The sequence below is a fragment of the Danio rerio genome, chromosome 11, assembly GCF_049306965.1.
Source record: "Danio rerio strain Tuebingen ecotype United States chromosome 11, GRCz12tu, whole genome shotgun sequence".
In the NCBI taxonomy this organism is placed as follows: Eukaryota; Metazoa; Chordata; class Actinopteri; order Cypriniformes; family Danionidae; genus Danio; species Danio rerio.
Window position 1 is genome coordinate 34,066,160 of NC_133186.1, and position 22,368 is coordinate 34,088,527.

Below are 22,368 nucleotides of genomic sequence, written 5' to 3' on the forward strand. Positions count from 1 at the left end.
AGCAACCAGAACTATGAATATACTCATCTGTAAAGGCTAAATACAAATTAAAAGTGAACCATTTTTTTGTACTTAAAGTGTTATAAGGGCCTGGAGGTATTAAAGACTTTGCAAATTCAGTTTGCAGATATTTGTAGGTACAGTCATCTATTGTGTGAATTCTTGGCAGTTTTTTCCTGTCTTTTTAATATTGTTCATATCGATATTGGAATCATCAAAATTAAGAAATATATCGTGATTTAATTTTTTACCTTATCGTTCAGCCCTAGTTCATATATTTTTATAAAGTTTTAAAAAGCAGTTACTTTAAAATCAAAAGTTTTGATTCTTGTCTCTGCGCTGTGTACAGTGAGAAAAGCGCATATTGATTTCCCTTCATTTGTGCACCCGGCTCTCCCTGTGCAGCCGTCATATGCATGTCCGCAGCTGTAGAGAGCTGTCATGTCACTCACATCCTCTCTTACTGTTTCTCCATCTCTCTCTGGTTTTAGTCTCATTTGAAGGCTCTTTGCACAGATTTGGGACTGTTTAGTTTAAGAGGATGTTTGCACATTACACTGCAGCCCACATCAAATGTTCTGTTTTAAGAGGTGCCAGGGAAGAAATGGAGAAACGATCGTCTGTCTGCCACGAGCAGCTGGCACCTGTGAATAATGGTCCGTGTTTAAGATGGCAGACAGACAGTAATTTCATCTAAAAGTGTGTGCATTGCTTTGGAGACAAACAGGAAATTGAGCTGGGAGTTTGTAATATGGGTTTGGTAGTGATGTTCTGTGGGCCTGTGCACCATGAGTTATGACTCTGTTTTTTCCTTTAATACTTCTGTCTGATTCCTAATGCAGCCGGAAACACAGAGACTTACACACACACACACACACACACACACACACACACACACACACACACACACACACACACACACACACACACACACACACACACACACACACACACACACWCTCACACACACACACACACACACACACACACACACGTATCCTTGACAGAAGTACAGAAGCACTCTTTGAAGCAAATATGAGTACGCTTCAGCTTGAGATCATTTGCTCGATAAGGCTTTGATTTAATGCCATCTTGTTGAGTAATTTGTTTCATTTTTTTCCAATGGTTTCGGGTTATTAGCGCTAATTTTGCATTAGCATTAATTAGAGTTTTTTTTCTCGTTCTTTTAATCTCCCTCTGGGCTTCACAAACCACCAGTCTCGCTCACACACATACATACCTGAGTACCAAAATAGTCTGCTGTTGCAGTTCTGATGTGTGTCTTGGATGCTAACACATACTATGCTTGTATGCTAATTTGTTATGTTACTTTTGAGGGAAGTATATGCTAAGATGATGTCATGAAGAAAATCCTGAATCGGAAGCGGCTTCCACACATACAGTGGAACAAATTTAGGTCATTTAGATTAATCTATTCATGTACAGTCAAAACAAGGCCACTGCGAATGAGAGCAAGAGAGACTAAAGTATGGAGGGAAAATAGAATGATCAGATACAGATGTAGTGGGCTGTTCGTATTTCTGTGTACTAATGAGACTGGCCACACCACTTCATTGTACTGGCCATTTGAAAGCCTTTTATAATGGATATTGGAATGACGTCTATGTCTCAGAAAAATAAAGTCCTGACTTTTTATGTGGAGACATTGCTTTTTCGCTGACTTAGAAGTGCCTCTTGGTAGCAAACATGGCATTTGTTGAATTTTGCATTGATCAACAGCTCGGCTTATTATCTGTATTTTATGTAGTGGGGTAGATGTTATGAACATTACATCTATCATCTTTTTTAGCTGTGGAAATGCATTCACAAAGAATAACCTTGCTAATATTTTGCCAAGTTATTTTATTATTGTTTTTCTGTCATATGCTATCATTTGATATTCATATTTAAGTTGAACCACACAGACATTTGCTTGAAAGTAGACATATGCCGATATTCAATAATTCAATATGTTATGATAATGAACATGTGTATTAATGATATTGTGGGCACTTCAAAACAAAGTGACTATTTATTTATTTATTTATTTATTTAAATATTTAAAGTGCTTTTTAAGAATATTCACTATACTTAAATACTTTATTTTCAATTTATTTTCAAACAAAAATTTCCACAAGTTATTCTGGTCTACGAAACTAAAAATTCTGTATTTCTAGACTATTTCTAGGCCTTTTGTTCTTAGTAATGTGATCAGATTCTGTTTCAAATAAGCTAATTGAACAATTCAATGTCATGACAATTATAAAAGTGTTTATTAGCGTTTTTTTTAAATGATGTTAATTTCGTAGCTGAGTAATAATGCATTTTTTTATTTGATTAAATTGAGTTGAGAACTTAAATTGATAACTAATCAAATTCAGTTTTTTTTTTTCGTTTTTAAACTAACTCTAACATGTAACTATAATGTAGCTTGGGTGTTTTTTTTACTTTTAATGGATTAACTTACATTTACTAATAAGACTATACTGTTAAGCATAACTGTAAAAAAATAAAGCATTTCTATTAAACTGATTAAACGATTAGAATGGGAATGGTTCAAATGATTTACTTTCAAAATGTGTATACAATCAAGCAATACACTAAGTATGCTTCATGCCGATTAAAGTCATCTTTTTTTGCAGCGTAGGTCAGTAGCTTAGGCTTGTCATAAAAGCTTTAGCAATTAATCTAAACAGAATATCTGATACTGAAAGAAGTCTATTTGAAAGATGACCAACCTTTTCAACAGTCTTGATCCACTTGTTTGGTTTGCATCAGGGTTCAGGTAGTAGTGTCCGCTCTAAAGGCTGATTTATACTTCTGCCACACATATGGTCCAGCGCAGCCTTCATGTGGTCGCATAGCCCTTGCTGTGGCTGACACGCACCTCTCTCGATTATGCGCAAAGCATGCGATGTGGGTCACACCGATCACTCGACACAGAAGTATAAACCAGCCCTAACAGAGCAATTGTATCAGTGTTTGTTTTGGTCAAACTAGAACTTCCAACTGGAACGATAACTGGTTTCATGGTCTACTGCGGTTAGTCAAGATTTTAAAACAGCTAAAATTGACTAGTCCTACGGTATATGTAATATATTTATTTATATATTTTTATGTGTTTTTTTGACCATTTTATTTAGTTTTTTTTAAGAGCAACAGTATTTCCAGCAGAAAATCAACCTGCACATCAAAAGCTACTGGTCAGCCCATGATTTTGGAAAATATTTGAAAAACAAATTGCTTATACTGTACATATAGCCTGGCATGTTTACTGTTCCAAATTTTTCTTCTTAAATAAGTTTCCTAAAATAAAATATAGGCATCACGGTGGCGCAGTGTGCAGCACGATCGCCTCACAGCAAGAAGGTCACTGATTCGAGCCTCGGCTGGGTCAGTTGGCATTTCTTTGGAGTTTGCTTGTTCTCCCTGTGTTCGCGTGGGTTTCCTCTGGGTGCTCCTGTTTTTACAAGTCCAAAGACATGTGGTATAGGTGAATTGGGTAGGCTAAATTGGTTGTAGTGTACAAGTGTGTGTGTATGTGTGAATAAGTGTATCTGTTTCCTTGTGATGGGTTGTGGCTGGAAGGGCATCCGCTGTGTAAAACATATGCTGGATAAGTTGACGGTTCATTCCACTGTGGCGACCGCTGATTATTAAAGGGGCTAAGCCGAAAAGAAAATGATTTGAAAATAAAATATATTGTGTTCAACAAGAACATATTTTAGATTAGTAATCACAATACTGATACCATGATATTTTTGTCCAAGGTTATCATACTGTCAGAATCTTAAACCGGCCCATGTCTACTACCAAGTGTGAACACACGCTTAGTCTCAATCCAGCTGCTTTCATCCCACTGGCTTAACTGTGCAAATGGACAATTGTAAATCATGCATCTTCATACATATGTGTGTATATATTTCTGCTTATCGCCTCCACCTACTTTGCTATCTAGGTTCTGGAGTCTCCTTTTCGCAGAGGAGACTCTCTCCCTTGTGGAGGGTGTGGGGAAAATAGGCCGAGACGGATGTGTAAGACCTGGGGGCGCTGCAGGACTTTGGAGTTAATGTTTTATTTTCAGCTCAGCGCGGCTCCAGCCCTGTGCAACGCTAACGCGGGTAACGCAGCCTTGGGGTAGAGACTCCAGAGGGAGAGGGGAAGTCAAGCTACCTTTGCCGTGAAGTTAGCCAGATAAGGCGCCTCATTTTTCTCAGTGATTTATGACTGTTTTTGTTTCCAGGGAATGGAATGATGAATTTGTTTTCCAATGTTTTTAATGCTCAACTATGAGAGCGAGAGACAGCCTGCCTATTCCTCTCTTATGCTGCTTATGGCTCAAACAAGTGGCTGGTGGTACATGCGTTATTCCAGCGATGCTGCATTTCTGCTTGATGGACGTGTATTCCCTTAATAAGCATGCATTACACTAAAACTCGTTAATATTTAACACCGGCAAACTTTTGATCTTTATTGGCTTAGCGTTGTTATATTTTTGCTAAATCTGTGGTCAGGTGATTTGCATATTGCCATGCTTTTTGAATGGCAGTTTGAATGCATTAACCTTGCTATGGGATTGCATCAGGTATTTTAAAAGAAATGACTTGCATGACAGTCGTTGACCCCTGGGAGGAGTAGATGGTGAGTTTGTGTCTCATTCACTATATAGGCATAAAACAGAGGGGGGATCAAGTAGGATAAAGGGAGATAAGAAGTGCAATGGAGATATAAAAGATAGAGAGGGAAGGTGTTTGAAGTGGCTGGTTGTTCAGGGCGTGGGAGGATGCTAATGAAAGTGAAGGGTTGCTTCCGAGGGTCAAACAGACCAAGATCACATTTTCACATCAATCACATTTTCCCCTCTTGCCTTGTCTGGGTTTCTGCAAATGTAAAGTTGTGCAGCAGTTTTCTGCGCTGACTTTCCCTCAGGAGGTCGACTAATCACTAATCCTGATTATTCTTATTAATTAAAATCAACATTAACGTTAAAGCAGGGGTTTCAAATTTTATGATTTCAATGGAACATAATATTAGATTCTTTGCATAAATTAAAAATTTGGCCTTAAAGCCATTTTAAGATCAAAAGTATTAGCCCCTTTAAGCTATATTTTTTCCGATAGTCTACAGAACAAACTATCTATGTACAATAACTTGCCTAATTACCCTAACCTGCTTAGTTAACCTAATTAACCTAGTTTAGCCTTTAAATGTCACTTTAAGCTGCATTGAAGTGTCTTAAAAACATATCTAGGCAAATATTATTTACTGTCATCATGGAAAAGATAAAATAAATTAGTAATTAGAAATTAGTTATTAAAACTATCATGTTTAGATATTCATTCATTCATTCATTCATTTTCTTGTCGGCTTAGTCCCTTTAATCCGGGGTCGCCACAGCGGAATGAACCACCAACTTATCCAGCAAGTTTTTACGCAGCGTAAGCCCTTCCAGCCGCAACCCATCTCTGGGAAACATCCACACACACATTTACATTCACACACACACACTCATACACTACGGACAATTTAGCCTACCCAATTCACCTGTACCGCATGTCTTTGGACTGTGGGGGAAACCGGAGCACCCGGAGGAAACCCACGCAGGGAGAAAATGCAAACTCCGCACAGAAACGCCAACTGAGCCGAGGTTCGAACCAGTGACCCAGCGACCTTCTTGCTGAGAGCCGACAGCACTACCTACTGCGCCACTGCCTCGCCCCATGTTTAGATATGTGTTGTAAAAATGTTCTCTCAGTTAAACATAAATTGGGTAAAAAATAAACAGGGGGCTAATAATTCCGACTTCAACTGTAGATGTGCAATCGGACACAATGACACATCATAAAAATAAAGCTTTTTTTTTTTTGGTCACTTGTCAAGATACTATCTAAAACAGGTCTAAAACCGTAGGTATTAAGCCAAAGGAAGGTTGTAGAACTTTTACTTTTTTATCCACAATCTTACTTTCTCTTATTTTTCCCCCGGAGCATCTGACATCATGTACCTCACTCAGGACATGTGTTAGGGCTTTCCCTACCGTAATACACCTAAAACACGGATTGCCATAAATCTAGTCAATAGCAGGGAAGTGTTTTCTCTCGTTAAGTGCAGGGAAAGAGTTAAACGAAATAAATATTAAATATAATTTGATTGCATGGTTTGGAACTGGATGTTTTATGATGTTTATTTTATATTTTTTTAGATTATTTGTGTTTAAGAATTTTGCTGGATCACAAACATTTTTAATTTTTTGTTAATTTTTGCATTGGATTCAGCGATTGCGGAATCTGCATTATTTATGTATGCACTTAAAGAATGTTATACTCCTTTTATTTTAAAAGTGTGCAGCAGTCTTGTAATCAGAAATCAAATCGGATAGCGCAATATCTGTCGGAAACTATAACAATTTGTAATTTTCCCCAAATCGCCCTGTCTTAAATCCCACATTGGAAAGGAGAAGGAAAGAAGGAAGATGAAGGAAACGAGGGGAACACAAAGGGGAGCTAAAGAAGAGCAAACCATCTTATGCTTATTTTCGACATGTTTTCCCCAGAACAAATGTGCCACTTTATGTGATTATGAGCAGTGGGACACAGCTCTCAATGCTGCCTCTCTTGATTGGAGCCTCCTGTGGTGGTAAAGTGTTCTGTCTTTTGTTTAAGACCGCCGTTTCTGCTGGCACTTGGAGATTGATTAATATTGTTATTCAGACATGAGCGTCCATCTCCAGATGTTCCCCTTTTGTAATCGAACGCTCCTTCGATGGAGGGGGCAGGAAAGAGGGAGAACATAGGAGAAAAGAAATAGCGAGCTGCTGTTTGATGTCAGGCTTACTGATACAAAAAAGGCCTGGTAATGATTGCCTTCGCTTGGGCTGATTATACCAGCTGCATCGCTCACGTCTGAGAAGAGAGAGTGGAAGAAATGAAAATGATTCTGTAGTCAGGCGGCCAGACATGGATGCTCATTTCATAAGAGGAAGTCTCAAAAGAGATTTCGCTTCGGATAACTTCACGTGGTGGTAGATAACAGTTGTTTGGGAGAAAGTGTTTTGCTTGATTCGAGAATGTGTGAGATTTCGGCATGGCATGTAGGATGGTGCCGAGACTAACCTATTTGCTTTTTTTGCCTGCCTCATTCTCGCGATCACTAGCCTCTCTCCACTGCATCGTGTTGACAGGAGGTTGGCACCCTGTTGGTTTGAAGGGAGTCACCCTTGCCATGCTTCAACTGATTATTCCTGTCTTCTCCTCCGGGTTTCACCTGCTGATGATGGGAGAATATGCTTTCTTACATGTAACTCATGCATTTCAATGAAGCTCTTGTCAGGACCCTAGGCCCAGCCTGCTCTGTGCCATCCACTGCTTTCTTCCAGGAAGCAAGAAGATAAATAGAATTTTACTCTCTCATTGCAGCCTTGTTCTTAAACTGTCAACATCAGGCAACCCACCTCTTCTAGCAATCGTCAGTGTCAGGCCCTCCCATTAATGCTGGCATATACAGTGTTACTAAATTATAGGGGTGAGGTGATAAATCTATTTTTTCATGCAAAACTGAGGCGTTTAAATTGTAGCTTTGATGCTGATGAGAGGAATAATTGGTTGTGTTGTAGCCTAATTGGTTGTAAAGTTTTATTTATTTATTTAGTGATTTATTTATTTTGGTTTCTTCACTTTCCATTGTTTGAAATCTGTTGGAGACCCTGTTTTATGAAAAAAATAAAAATAAAAATAAAATCCTACCAGTATTTATTAATCAGAGTAATTTTTTTAGGATCCTTTCATAAAAAAAGATTCAAAGATCAGCATTTATCTGAAATAATAAATGCTTTTGTTATATTGGGCACTATACCAGTGGTTCCCAACCTTTAACTCTCAATCTACTACACTGTACTATTTTAAAAGTTTAGAGTTTGTATCATTTGGGTCACTGAATTAGTGACAGCGACCAGAGTGCAAAAAACAACAATCTGCCTAGTTGAGTGATTTTACGCGGCGCCATTTTAAAAACTAAATTGAGGCTGTGGTGGGAAGAACCCCTGGAAGTATCGCCTGAGCCACATAGGAACTTTGTATACCTGGCTGTATATTTTATCACCGAAGAGAAAATGACACAAATTTACCATTTCACCGTCTTCCAAGTGACCCGAAGGTCCTTTCTAAATGAATAGTGAAAATAAAAAGGGATATCGGATCTCATTTTCAGCTAAGTTAAGGAAAATTGCACTAGTTAGCTAATGTTTTCTTTCCCAAATGTTTTAGATGCCATTTATCAAACTTAAGTTAATGAACTGATTCTTTCGATATATTAGACTTGTCGCAATACTTAATTTCGGTACTGAAATTAATGAAAAACGTCAATTTCCTGCTAACATTTAAACACTGTTGAGTTTGTTCTTAAACACTGCTGATTTGCCAATGTATTTACCAGTACTCAACAGAAATGACTGCGATTGGCCCTGAAGGTCATCAGTTCACTGTAATTTACAAATGTTCACTGATTACAAACACTGATGAGCAATCAGCTGATCTTCGTGGCTTTAAACCGCTCCAGTGTCCTTGTACCTGTGTTTGTACTAGGTGAAAAGCAGTGAACTGGTGACCGTGAAGCCAATCACAGTCATCACAGTCCCACTGTGTTTATCTGGTGCCATAAATGAAAGCCTATGAGGACACTTAAGCGGATTACTCTTAAAGAGATTATGATTTCGTTTGATGCCTAATATGCTTTTATTTGTTTAAATTAAACTGAACGATACTAAAGTGATGTTTACACCATATCTGCATTTTGGAAATTGCAGCAACAGCTGGAAGTTTGTATTCCACAACATAATGTTGCAATGTTTACAGTGCTGATCCTATACTTCTGGGTTTCTTCCAACCGGACCCTCGCTTCCGTGTTTTAAAATGACGGCCAGGTGAAATAAGCATGTCATTGTATAAACGTCACCATATGTCGAAAGAATCATGCAGACATTATAATTATATATTTATTAGATGCTTGCTAATTATATAGGTTAATAACCTTCAACCATTTTTTTTAGTGGGGTCAAAATAAATTTAAATCATAAATACATTTTTTGAAAAGGCTGTTTAGTCGTCCAGCCTTACTTTGGATCAAATAAGTGCAGACTTGAAGAGCAGAAGACACTTAAAACACCCATTAAAATCTTACTGTTTTACAGCTTTTGACTGGTAGTTTATATTGGCAGCTAAGCTGTTTGATAGATTGTTAAAATAACAATACTTCAGTCAGAATAAAGTGAAATTGACTGATACTTGATGAAGCAGAGAAAAAGTCTTTCCCCTCTCCTCTGTTTCGCTCTCATTGGCTCATCTCATCTCAGTCCTTCTATTGGTCCTGTTTGCATTCCATTACACATCACCATTTCCTCATTCCCGAGAAACTACTTGATTATGCCATTTTGCCAGAAATTTGCTCCGGTTGACAATCCTCCTATCCTGATTTTTCAATTACTGACACTTTCCCAATCCTATTCCATCCATAAAAAAGAATGAAAGAAACAAAAAATGAATCAAGCCTACAAATGAGATGGGGAGAAGCATTGTCTTAATGTACATCTTTTATTTTACGGGAATCTGCATTGCCCTTAATTTACAGCTCATTTGAGTGTTGTGACACGTCCATGGCTCTTTATTCGACTAAACTAACAGTTCATTTCATCCATAATAACCATCATCATTGTCGTCATTTTGATTTAGACATGAGCTGGAATCCCATCAGCAAATGAATTTTGTTGATGGACTACTACACTCCCCTTCTCTGTTTTCTTCGCTCCAGTCCGATTTGACAAATTCAATTCAGGGTGAGCCCCCCTTTTGCTTCACCTTGAAAATTCACACAGGCATACATGCTAGGATTTGATTAGTGGATGCTTGGAGGCATGCGGCTTGTTGATTAGAATTGGACGAGGACTGCATTTTGATGGGAACAGACATTACACTGACTCTTGCTCCCTCTCTCGCCACATAAACACTCACTCTTCTTCTGTATTGCCCTCGTATCCTTCTCTACAAACCTGCTTTGATTCTGTGCATACACTCTCTACTTTTTCGCCATCTTTCACCATACCCATTCTCTCCCTCATCAGCTCCATCCTTCTTTCTCCTCCTCATGATCATTTGTTTCCTTCCTCTCTCCTCCCAGTGGGAAGCCCCGTTCCTGGCCATTGGCAGGTTCTCTAATCAATACAATCAAGGGAAAAGCTGGCGAATGAAAGAAACCAATGGCTTTTTTTTATATGCAACTAAGTATTACTCTGCTCTCTCCTGATTATTTTGTTACTATGGTACATTTACCTCTGTGGTGAGATGTGATTAACTAGCTCTTAGGGGGCCTGAGCCCTCAACTCCCATCGCAATCAGCCACAATACCTAAAAGACTGGCCGAGATTTCATCTTCCTCTCACACCTCTCCACGACTACAAGTTAAATATGTTCAGCGGGCCTTATTCTGTCTACGTACACCCAAGAGACCCCATGTACTGGAAATCATTACGATCCCTTTGGAGTGGCTGAAGCAAGGGGGAAGTTACTAAACAGAAAGAAGGCGTGGGGGAATGGGAAAGAGAAGGATGAAGATATCCATATTTAGGACACTGGTGGCTTGTAATGTAGCTTCTCGGGTCTCTGGGTTCCAGCTACGTTGGAGAAGACACATTTTTGACTCATTTACCTATAGGGAAAAGGACAGTGTTCATTACTCAAAGGAAAAGACTGATGTATTCACTATATAGAGTGATGGTGGCACTGAATAGATGCCTTTTCTATGGTCAGGCTAGAGTTGAGGTTAGCTGCTAGCCTGACATGAAAAAATGGGAAATGAGCCACAGTGTTGGCTGTCTCCTGATTCAGAAAAACTTTGTTCTTGGCCACTTCTCAAGCCTTAGTTGGCTCGCTTTGGACCAAGACATTCTGCGGACCAGAAAACCCTGGCTGTTGGCCCTGTGGAAGCCCAGACAAGGTCTGAACAAGTCCAGGAAGTGACAGTACAAATGTAACTGACCCTGGCAAGTGCTAGTACACTCTTGTAAATGAGTCTGTAATGTCATGCCTTTTGGTCTTTTTTGGTTTAAGTGCCAAAGCAGCAGTTCATGTAATGTGTTCGTACCATTTGTGTAAACTTGTATTGCAGAACTTTACAATATGTTGAGTTGTTAACACTAATTGAACAGATATGGCCATTAAAAACGTGCATCTTTGTAAATATATATATATATATATATATATATATATATATATATATATATATATATATATATATATATTTCTTTTTTTTTTTTTTACCGCGGCTTGCCTCATTTCGTGCTGCGCCTAGCCACGGCTTGCTGTCAAACTCTCCTTGGAATTTAAATAATTGTGTTGTTCTTTTCAAAACAATTTGTCCTGTTTCCCTAAAACTTAATTAAAAACTTACTATTATAAATAAAAAAGAAAATTAAAGCGCACTGAGTCGTTAGATGTTTATGTGGCAGCCTGTAGTAAACTTAAGTCTGCCACAGAGTCTGTGAATCAACTGGCTAAATTCATTATGTGGTGAAAGTTTCAAAACAACACAGTTGCTATTAAAATGAACATATTAATATTGTATTTCTGTTGTGATATTTTATTGAATAAACTACTGATGAAAAATATTGTAATTACTTTATTAATTGATTGGTGGGCGGGGGGATTGGAAGCTAGTGCAGTGCTTCCCATAGGTTTAAAATATACTTCTGGTGGTAGCCGGATTCAAAAACCATTTATCCACATTACACAAATAGTTAACTATATGCGACAAACAAAACATAATTAAATTTTTACAGTAGTTTTATTTATTACTTTCAAATTCAAAGCAAACTTGATTGTCTAAAGTATTTTAGATATAAAATAGCCTAATAGCCTATTATTTATATTTATTTATATTATTTATATTTTATATATATATTAAATATAGCCTAATGACATCAAATTAATAAAAGCAAAAGAGAAATAAATGACAGAAATGGAATTGCTGACAATATCTCTAAAAATTATAAAAATTACTAGATTAAAATGTGTAGCTCATTTAAATAAGGCAAATGCATTGATTAACCATTACTAAGTTGTTTAGATTCAAGAATGAATAATTGAATATTTGTTTCGCGACTTTGTGTGTGATGTCAGCTGCAAAGCCAAGTGATAGTAGGTTTAAGAAAGGTAATGCCAAAATGCATACTAACAACTAACGAACATTAGAAAGCAAAAGTTGAATCCTGGACATTGAAGGAAATTTAGAAACCCGAAAAAGTCCAAAAGGCGGGTCTCAGTGAGTCTACAGAGCATGTGAGACTGTCTGTGTGAGTGTTGACAGTTAGAAGAAAAAGTTTTTTCCACTACTTAATCGATTGCGGATGTCTGGTTCCATTAGGCAGATAGAATATAGTTTAGAGGATGATGTAATAGTGAAAAAACAACAACGTGTCACTAAATATACTTGGACAGCTGTTTATATACCCGGGCGCATGCCCAAGTAAAGTCTATGTATGGGAAGCACTGTTGTGTTTTTGCTTTTTATTTTTGCTCTTGGATATTGCAATTTCAATTCGATTTGTAATTTATTTGAACAAACAGCTTAGTATTCTGAAGTTTGCAGCACACACTTTAAATTAAAGTAATACAACATACGCAGAGTTTTCTGTAAATAACCAAGTGGTATCAGACACTTTTATACTTGGTTTATTTTTGTTGTGTCCCAACAAACATCAATATTGATTTTATTTTGATATGTTTTGAAGCTCTAATAAAATAAATAAGTATATAATTTTGTCCACAACAAGGGTATCATAGTATTTTATCCTTTGACTTTTGCTATTCTACGATGAAACTGGCACTATGGGACTCATTTTGGGACAGACTTAGTGTCTGGAGGAGTGTGGCGATATCAGTCCTGCCACAGCTGAGTTATGAGAGCACTTCCTCTGTCTCATTGGACCAGCTCTGTATTGCTCTCCGTTTTACTTTAAACAGCATTATCTCTCTCTTTCTCGCTATCCTCTGTTCTGTTTTCCAGTCCTCCTTAGTTTCCAGTTTCCGGGTTGTGGTCAATTTCGCCTGTAATTTACCCTTGGAAGCACACCTACACCTCTTGACACTGGCTCTTCGAAAATTGGCTATTGATGCTCACTGCTCCTCTACACTTACACTGAGGCAATTTCCCAGAGTTCTGTTACTCCACTGAGTCCCCCCTGACTGACATGATCAACAGTTGATTGAGTATTTGTGACCATATGGTAAAGCGTTTGATTACAGACTAAGGCAGATGAGGTTTTCTCTTGTTCCTACATGGCTGATTTTTAGTGCGCTTAAACCACCAATTTGCCAGCATTTCTGTTTGGCTACTAAAGACTTGAGTATACAAGTTTTTCAACTTGAAATTGCAGGGTTTTTGTGTATGTTTGTTTTTAGGTGATTGTGGAAATGTAGGGATGCACCAATCGATCGGTAACTGGAGGGTTTTTAGTTTCAGTTTGGTAGATTTATAACCATATTTGCTCATAAACTGCACTGCAACAAAATTATACCATAAAGTCTGAAAGATGCAGTAATTTTAGCAAACTTTAACCTTCTTTTGTTCCCGTTTTCTGCGATTCTCTAGTACTTTTTTCTTTTTAAAGGACTTCTGTAAGGGTGACAACTATCCATTGGAATCCTATATGCATTCCTCTCAAAAGTGAAAGCAAAACCTCAAGGCTTGATCAAATGAAATCTGGGTGCAATAATGTTCTGTTGTCATACATTCATGTAAAAGTTGCACAAAATTACAGAGAAAACACTCTTACTCAGGGGTGCACAATATATCGTTTCAGCATTGATATCGCAATGTGTGCATCCGCAATAGTCACATCGCAGGATTTCAATGTTGAGTTGTGATTGTAGTTGACTGTAATCAATGCAGAGTTGAATAGTAACGGAGTAAAAATGGTACTCCACACAAAAATTCCCTTTACTTACTATTTTCAAACGTTTATGAGTTTCTTTTTTTTATGTTAAACACAAAAAGAAGATAATTTAATAACTCACAAGTTAATCAAGTTAAGGTTGAATAAATAGTTAGTAAATTAAAAATTTTGAGTGAACTATCCCTTTAAAGCCTGTGACTGTAAACATTTCAACATTTCAGAGTTCATAACATTCGGCCACAAGCAATTTTAGTGTTTTTAACTTCAGTAAAGATAACATTATATACAATAAAGACTATATAGCGTTGATTATTCGACTCTCCAGAAAACTGATTCACTTTTATCTTTGCTATATTTTATTTATTTAAGCTTGTATTTTATTATGCTTGTTATATATTATTTGAGATCCAATCCCCTACAAAATCACGGCGATCGATCTAAAATGAAGAATTCTTTCCAAATAAAGCTGCATTCATATTGCAATATATATATATCGCAGAAATACATTGCGGGGTTTTCAATGTTGAGTTGGGATTGAAGCTGACTATAATCAATGCAGATTTGAAAAATAATAGAGTAAAAATGGTATAGTTCACCCAAAAATTACCTTCACTCACTATTTTCAAACATTTGAGTTTCTTTTTAAATGTTGAACACTAAAAGGTAGATATTTTAATAACTCTTAAATTAATAAAAAAAGTAAAGGTTGAGTAAATAGTGAGTAAATTAAAAGTGTTTTAGTGAACTATCCCTTTAAGGCCTGTGACTTTGTGAACATTTCAACATTTCAGAGATTAAAACATTCGGCCACAAGCAATTTTAGTGCTTGGAAGTTTAATAAAGACTACATTATATACAATAAAGACTATAGTATATAGTGTTGATTGTTTGACTCTCCAGAAAACTGATTCACTTTTATCTTTGTTATATTTTAGTTATTATGCTTTTATATATTATTCGAGATCCAATCACCTACAAAATCACGGCGATCGATCTAAAATTAAGAATTCTTTTCAAATAAAGCTATATTCACATTGCAATATATGTCGCAGAAATAAATAGCGGGGGTTTAAATGTTGAGTTGGGATTATAGTTAATTATAATCAATGCAGAGCTGAATAACAATGGAGTAAAAATGGTAGTTCACACAAAAATTCTCTTTACTCACTATTTTCAAACGTTTATGAGTTTCTTTTTTTATGTTCAATACAAAAAGAAGATATTTTAATAACTCATAAAAGATTGAAACAAGTGAACGTTGTTAACAGTGAGTTGATTTTAATCTTTGGTTTGGTTTTAGTGTTTGTAACTTTAATTAATGTTACATTATATACAATAAAGACTATATAGTGTTGATGGATTGACTTAAAAACTATGATTCACTTTTATCTTTGTTATATTTTATTTATCTATGCTTGTAAGTTATTATGCTTGTTATATATTATTCGAGATCCAATCCTCTACAAAATCACCCAAATTGATCTGAAATGAAGAATTCTTTCCAAATAAAGCTGTATTCATATAGCAATATATATACCAGAAATACAAAATATCGCAATGTCAGATTTTTCCAATATCGTGTAGCCCTATTATTATAACTCTGACTTTGATATATAAAAGAAAGTCATTATACGGATAAAAAAAACAACAACAACAAACAATTTAAATGATTCAAAACTTGCTGACAAATTGATCAAATCTACCATTTTGAAGGTCTTCACTCCAAACATGCAAAGTATTTTTTAATCTCTGCTTTCAGCCATTCCAATACGGTTACATCCAAACAAGCTTGTGTTTACAGAAACATCTGTCACATGCTGCAAATGTAATTGAATGAACTCTATAACCTGCTTCCTACACACAATGGGTTAATCGGTTTGTTTATGCTCATTGAATTCCCTCATTATTAATCAATGCTTCACTCGACACGCTTCCCCTCTCGTTATTGGGGAGTTAAATTTCCGCCGTGGCAATTCCCACAGACAATAGAGGCCGAATCAATGGAGATGTAGAGCGCAAGATTATGTCTGAATGGAATTAAAATAAACATCTTTGCTCCATTAGCAATGCCTTTCACTTTGAGCTCCAGGGGGAGAGCTTAATTTGTGGAATAAGGTGAAATCCACTGTCGTTCAACGGACTCTGCTCTGATGAAGCTTATTGACTCCTGTGGTTCGGTTCTGCCATGCAATACAATGTTGTTTATTAAGCAATATTAATTATTTCGTTTGTAAGTTCGAGAGCCAGTGGTGTTTCAACATCTAATATCTGTCCTGCTTGTCTTTGCACAACACCAGAACCACTCTAATATGATGTTTTCTCTTTCTAGCTGGGTGCAGAGTTTTGGCCATGAGGGTCTGGGTCTCCTGTTGGATACGCTGGAGAAGCTCCTCCTCAAAAAACAGTAAACACGTTTCCATTACCCACATTTCTTAAAGCAAAGGCTTCCTACTAGGTTTTAAACTAGTTGTGTGTTCTTCTCTCAGCATGCTACTTCATAGCTCTGAACAGTTTGTTAACTAAACTCTTTGACTCTGTTTTTGTCTTCTGGTAACCCACTGAGCGCCCCTCACTTTCACTGACTCGTTCTTTCTTTTGTTTTATTTTTATTTTTTTCAGCCAAGAGAAGGTGGATAAGAAGAGTCAACACAAAGTCATTCAGTGCCTGAAGGCTTTTATGAACAACAAGGTAATAACGTCACCGAGCTGCAGGGTCTCAAGTTCCTCTCACTTAATAATTGTCATCTCAAAGCGAACAGTTATCAGTTTTAAACATGCACATACAAAGTATAGCTAAATATAGTTGTGTAGACTCCTTTCAATGTGACGTCCACGGTTCTTCACTTCTATTGGTGGTGGTGATGTCATGGTATATTTGCATAAATTATGTTCAGCTTTGAAAATGTTGCACATTGTCACCCGCCCCCAGAAAGAATGTTCAGTTTTTAATAATAGCCAGGCATTCTTCTAGTATTATATATGTATCCTGTTGGATATGCTGTAGAAAAACGCATAATTTGCAAAAAAAAATGTATATATAAATAAATAAATACTTTACATTTAGGGTTGTAACGGATTACGGTTGATCTTTGATTTGTACGAATCACAACCCACAGCTTGGAACACACATGGCCTTGTTAACAATACTTTTTTTTACTAGTAGATTAATCCTAAATTTGTAATGAATCTAACGATCACAGAGAGATCACCTCATTCAAATCACATGTATGAAAGCATTTACTCTTTCCCGTAAAATATAATGATGACGGAAGAAGTTGTGGCAGGTTATTCGGGATATGATGGGTTTCATTAAAGGTGTTCAGGATCTCAACACCCACATAAGAAATTATAAATGATGGTGATTTGCATATGTTTATTAATCCTTCGAGTCACTGCAATTTAAATCTGTGTTTGTAAAATGCAAAAATCAAGAAAAAGATTCCGTTTTTACAAACAGTCAAATAACACAGTACTGGGAGATATAGTTTAGATAAAACTACTAATGTTTATGGTAAAGATTAAAATCACCATCATATGTATTTAACGACGCTCAAAAATGAAAGTTGTAGGCAGCAATTACACTATTTAACCAGCCATCAAAAATATGCCACTGAATAATTCTTCAAAAATGATCCATCTAACAATAAAATATGAACTGTTATGAGTGAATAACTGAATCAATTATAATAAAAATAAGACTAAAAAAATAAATATGGGCTGTACAAATTATAATGTTCGACTTTTCTACATTTAGCGTCATTAGCAACTGTAGTAGTAACAGTGAATTTTTCACAGTACTGAATATTTTACTATTTCTTTTTGTTGAGCTGGTTATTTCATTTTATTTTTTAATAAAGTTACAGTTTCTAAATTCTGTTTGTTAAAACCAAAAATTTCTTGCTGTACTGTTTTTTAATTAATGAAAAGCAAATGACATTTGTCTTCTCCCCCTTTTTGGCTGATGCGAAAAATGGCCTGATCTGTGACTAAAAAAACGATATGTGATCCAAACACTAGATACAGTAATTAGCATTGATTATGATTGCCTCATATCAAATGTACATATTTTATTAACAATGTAGCACTTGAGTGAAAAAAATCATGTTTAAAATTGTCTAAAGTTCTAGCAATGCACATTGCTTATCATAATTTAAGTTTTGATATATTTACAGTAGGAAATTTACAAAATATCTTAATGGAACTTGTTTTCTTAATATTCTATTGTTTTTACCCATCTTTACACTTCTATTGTTTTTTTACCCATAATACGGCTGTTTCTCAATTCCAAGAACATGGAGACTCATGTTCTTGTGGAGATCATTTTTGCCAAGTTACCTCAGAAGAACGAACATGGGAGACTGCGAGATCCTCTCAGAAACAAGATGATGCGTTCTTCCTAACGGTCACGTGACCTTAACAGAATTTTTAACAGAAAATTATTGAAACATTACAGCATTCATTTATTTATTGTTTTTTTCCATTTCAATATATAAATAACATGCACAAAATCCTTACAAATATACTTTGCACAATACAAATAAAACAGATTTTAATACAAATTTCAGCAAATAAATACCCTTAATGGGTTAAAGTTCATGTATTTACTACTACCTATCTCATTTAAGGAAACTCCTGCGATTAAATAAGGTTTACCTCTGAACTAAAATGATAAATCTATATAAAATGCTGTGCTTTCCACCTACTTTATTCAGCCGCAATGACTTCTGGGACTTCTCAAGCGAGTTTGTGCTCAAGTCTGCATTCGATACATCCTCAATATCAAGAAGGCATCAGGATTTTGTCACGCATTCTCTGTTCTTGTGGTCTTGAGTTTTGGAACTTAACTTTGCCGGTTGATGATGGCGTTGTACGAGAACACAAGGATGCAAGATCACTGAAGAATGCATATTGAGAAAGAGCCTATATATTTTTCTCTACTACCATAATATAATTGTATGGTCCATGGTTACATATGTAAAACCTATACCATTTATCGTCATGTCTCGGTAGTGACTCCAGAGATCATTTTCTCATAGAAATGTGGAATAAATCCTACAAAAAGTTGCATATTTTCATATCTGCTTTGGATGTATTTCACGCCCAAGTCAAAATCTCATCATTACCCTAAAGCAGCAGCTTCAAACAAGACTCTTTTCAGTCACCGTTGTGTCAGCTGACCCCTTCATCAACCGACACATTACATCTCCGCTAACTCGCCGTGCTCCCGCTCCACCCTGCTGGACGCTCGTACCTGCGGCAGCTTTCAAATGGTCAGGAGCGATAAGAGGAGCGCTTCTGATGAAGGCGGTTGCAGGCAGAAACCACTCTGAACTCAGGAGGGGGTTACTCTGCACGGGCTGAGGTGGAGAGGTCTGAGGGGGCTTTTTGATGATTTCCACACTCCTGTAAGAGAGAAGCGTTAGAAGTGGATCTCCAGTGGTTTCTCTGATGTTGTTGCGATAGCCCGGGGTCTGAGGAGTTACCCCCGCCTCGTGCACCCATACATACACAACGCTTTCTGGAGATAGAGATCTGTGGTGTTTTGATCCGTGTTCATTCGCTGGGTATGTGGCAGATGTTAGACAGACATGTTGTCAGGTGTCAACATATCCCACGGTGTTTGAGTGAAGTTGAACTGATTTTATCTGAGAAGCTGTTAGCAGTCATCTATCAGCCTTGCTAACACGTCTGACTCTGCGTTTTGGTAAGATGACGATCATCAGTGTTTTTTTTTCTTAGTAAGTAAGCATTGGTGTTACCACACATTGCTGTTAGACATTTCTAAGAAAGTAAAAAAAACTGTTTTGAAAACTATAATGCTTTATATTTAATTCATTTATTATTTATATTTAGTCATATTTAATTTAGTGTTGGAGCTTTCGTGGCTTAATTTGACTAGCCTGGTGGCCAATCTTCATTGATTTCACATTCCACCAGTAAAAGCAGAGTGTAAAGGTTTAATATGTACAGTAATAGCACAGATTTGCTTGAAATATGATAATGCACAGAGTTAAAAAGATGACAAGTTGTTTGTGCATGTCTTGCCGACACATCTGTGACCAAGACAGCAAGTATTTGTGATGTATCAAAGGCCATGGTATTCAGGATGACAGCATACCACCAAGTAGGACGAACCACATCTAACAGGAGCAACTGTGGAAGCAAGAGGAAGCTGTCTGATTGGGTTGCCTGAATGCTAACCCAGATTGTATCCAAAATAAATAAAAAATGCTGCCCAACTCACTGCAGAATTAAATGTGCATCTCAGCTCCCTTGTTTCCACCAAAACTGTTTTTTGGAAGCTCCACAGGGTCAATATACATGGCTGGGCTGCTACAGCCAAACCTTTGGTCAGTCGTACCAATGTCAAAAGTCGGTTTCAATTGTGCCAGCAGCAAAAATCTTGGATGAACATGTAATGTTCTCTGATTCTACCTTCACTGTCTTTCCAACATCTGGGAGAGTTATGGTGTGGAGAAGCCCCAAAGAAGCGTAACATCTAGACCAGTGGTTCTCAAACTTTTTTCACCAAGTACCACCTTAGAAAAAAATTGTCTCTCCAAGTACCACCTTACGGCGCTATTTTTTAACCAGTATTAAAAATAGCGTTGTGGGCCTAATTAAGCAGCTACAGGTGTGCACAGTTTAAAAACGATGCAGATTAATTCCTATTATTAAGAATATGTATTATTGTCAGTCACTTTAAACATTTTAAATAGTCTGAACATTAACTGTGCTTGCAGGTAAAAAAAAAAAAAAAACGTTTTAGTTAAAATGTGCTTTTAAAGGTTCATAAAAAATGGCGCTGTTCTTAAAAAGTAAAAAGAAAACTGCTGCACTTAAATTTAAAGTATTCATAATAGCCTATTCATCAAAAGCTGGAAATGTTGCTTGGACCTCATAAATATAGGCTATATGTCATATTTATACACTTTTAGACAAATCTTGAAATGTTAAATGTACATATGACAGGGTTCATACAGGGACAGCCTAATGTAAATCAATTCCAGCACCTATTTTTTTTTCAAGACTGACATGCTATGTATTGAAGACCTGAAATGTAATCTCAGCAACCCATAAAACATTGCATAGGAATAGATACACATAAAAACCATTAATAATAATAATAATAATAATAATAATAATATTAATTTATCATATATTAATAATATAATAAACCTGCACTTAATGCTTGTGAAATCTTTTTTGTACTCAAGGAAAAATACTATTACACTGCTAAAATAACACAAATTGTAGTAAATAATACTAATATTAGGTAAAAGTACAAAGTACTCTTTTAAAAAGTACTAGTTGGTTACTTTTGAAAAAAAAAAATCAGATTGTCATTATGAAATCACTTTTTTTTAAGTGTAAACCTGATTAAATGGTTTAATTGCTTAAATCTCAAAGCTACATGTATAGGAATTTGCACTAACAAAGGAAGTATGGTCGATTTTTCCTTTCATGACAATTAATCTTTTTCAATAGCACTGGCAAAACTACCACATAATCTTTAAGGCCATAGAGACACTTTTTGCCCATTTTTAAACAATATTTTCAAGCTTTGAAAGGTTTAATTAAAGTATATGGTAAAAATATTTAAATTTAGCCTTTTATTTACATATTTTACACTATTTTTCTTTACAATATGGCAAATCTGTTTCTTAAATAGCTGTACATCACATGTAGATTTTATTTTACACTTGATCTTAATCTAAAATGCAAAAAAAATAATACAAGTACACTGTCAGTAAAAAAAAAAAAAAATTACTTCATTTTACTTGAAGTATTTGAAATATGACAAGACTACATTTATCAAAGCAGTGCTTTAAGAGCCTTATTGTTAATTTTGATAAATAAACAATACGTAACAACGAATTGTTTTGACCTGTAATGCTTTAAGACAGATCAGAATACAGCTAAATGTATAACGTTAAATCACACAAATACCTCATCCAGAAAGAAATAAGTCCCCCTTTGCTAAAAGTAAGTTTCACTTCACAACACAGCCAAATAAGAAGACCATTTGCATTGTCATCGATCATGCATCAATCTAATTCTAAATACTTGATATCTTTGAATACTTTTGACTAAATTTAGTCAAGGAATAAAGATAAATAATGTCTACTTTAATAGTGGAAAGATCGCGATTGTATTCAATCTGAGCACACAGGCGATCATGAGAGGACTTGCAGTTCATTTGAAAAAAAAAAAAAGCCTATTTAGGAGCTAGCATATCTGTTTTAGCGATTTGCGTACATGAATGCGCTCTCGTGTTAAAATAAAGCACTCGCCACATTTGCAGAAATGAGTAATTGCGCAATACCTCTATTCCCGCGCCGCCATTCAGAATGTATTTAGAGGAGTGACAGGTCAGAGGCGAGAGACTGGCTTTCGGAGAGCGAAACGTGTTTGTAGATCATCAAAAA

General features: G+C 36.2%; 1 protein-coding gene across 1 annotated transcript in view; it reads left to right on the forward strand.

Moving 5' to 3' along the window:
* Positions 1 to 16,997, forward strand: part of diaph3 (diaphanous-related formin 3) — a 146,485-nt gene extending 129,488 nt beyond the window's left edge. Inside the window, 2 exon segments of the mRNA NM_001003624.1 lie at positions 16,269 to 16,343; positions 16,559 to 16,997. Coding sequence (NP_001003624.1) covers positions 16,269 to 16,343; positions 16,559 to 16,736 — 253 coding nt within the window. The 3' untranslated portion in view covers positions 16,737 to 16,997.
* Positions 16,998 to 22,368: the final 5,371 nt, after the last annotated feature.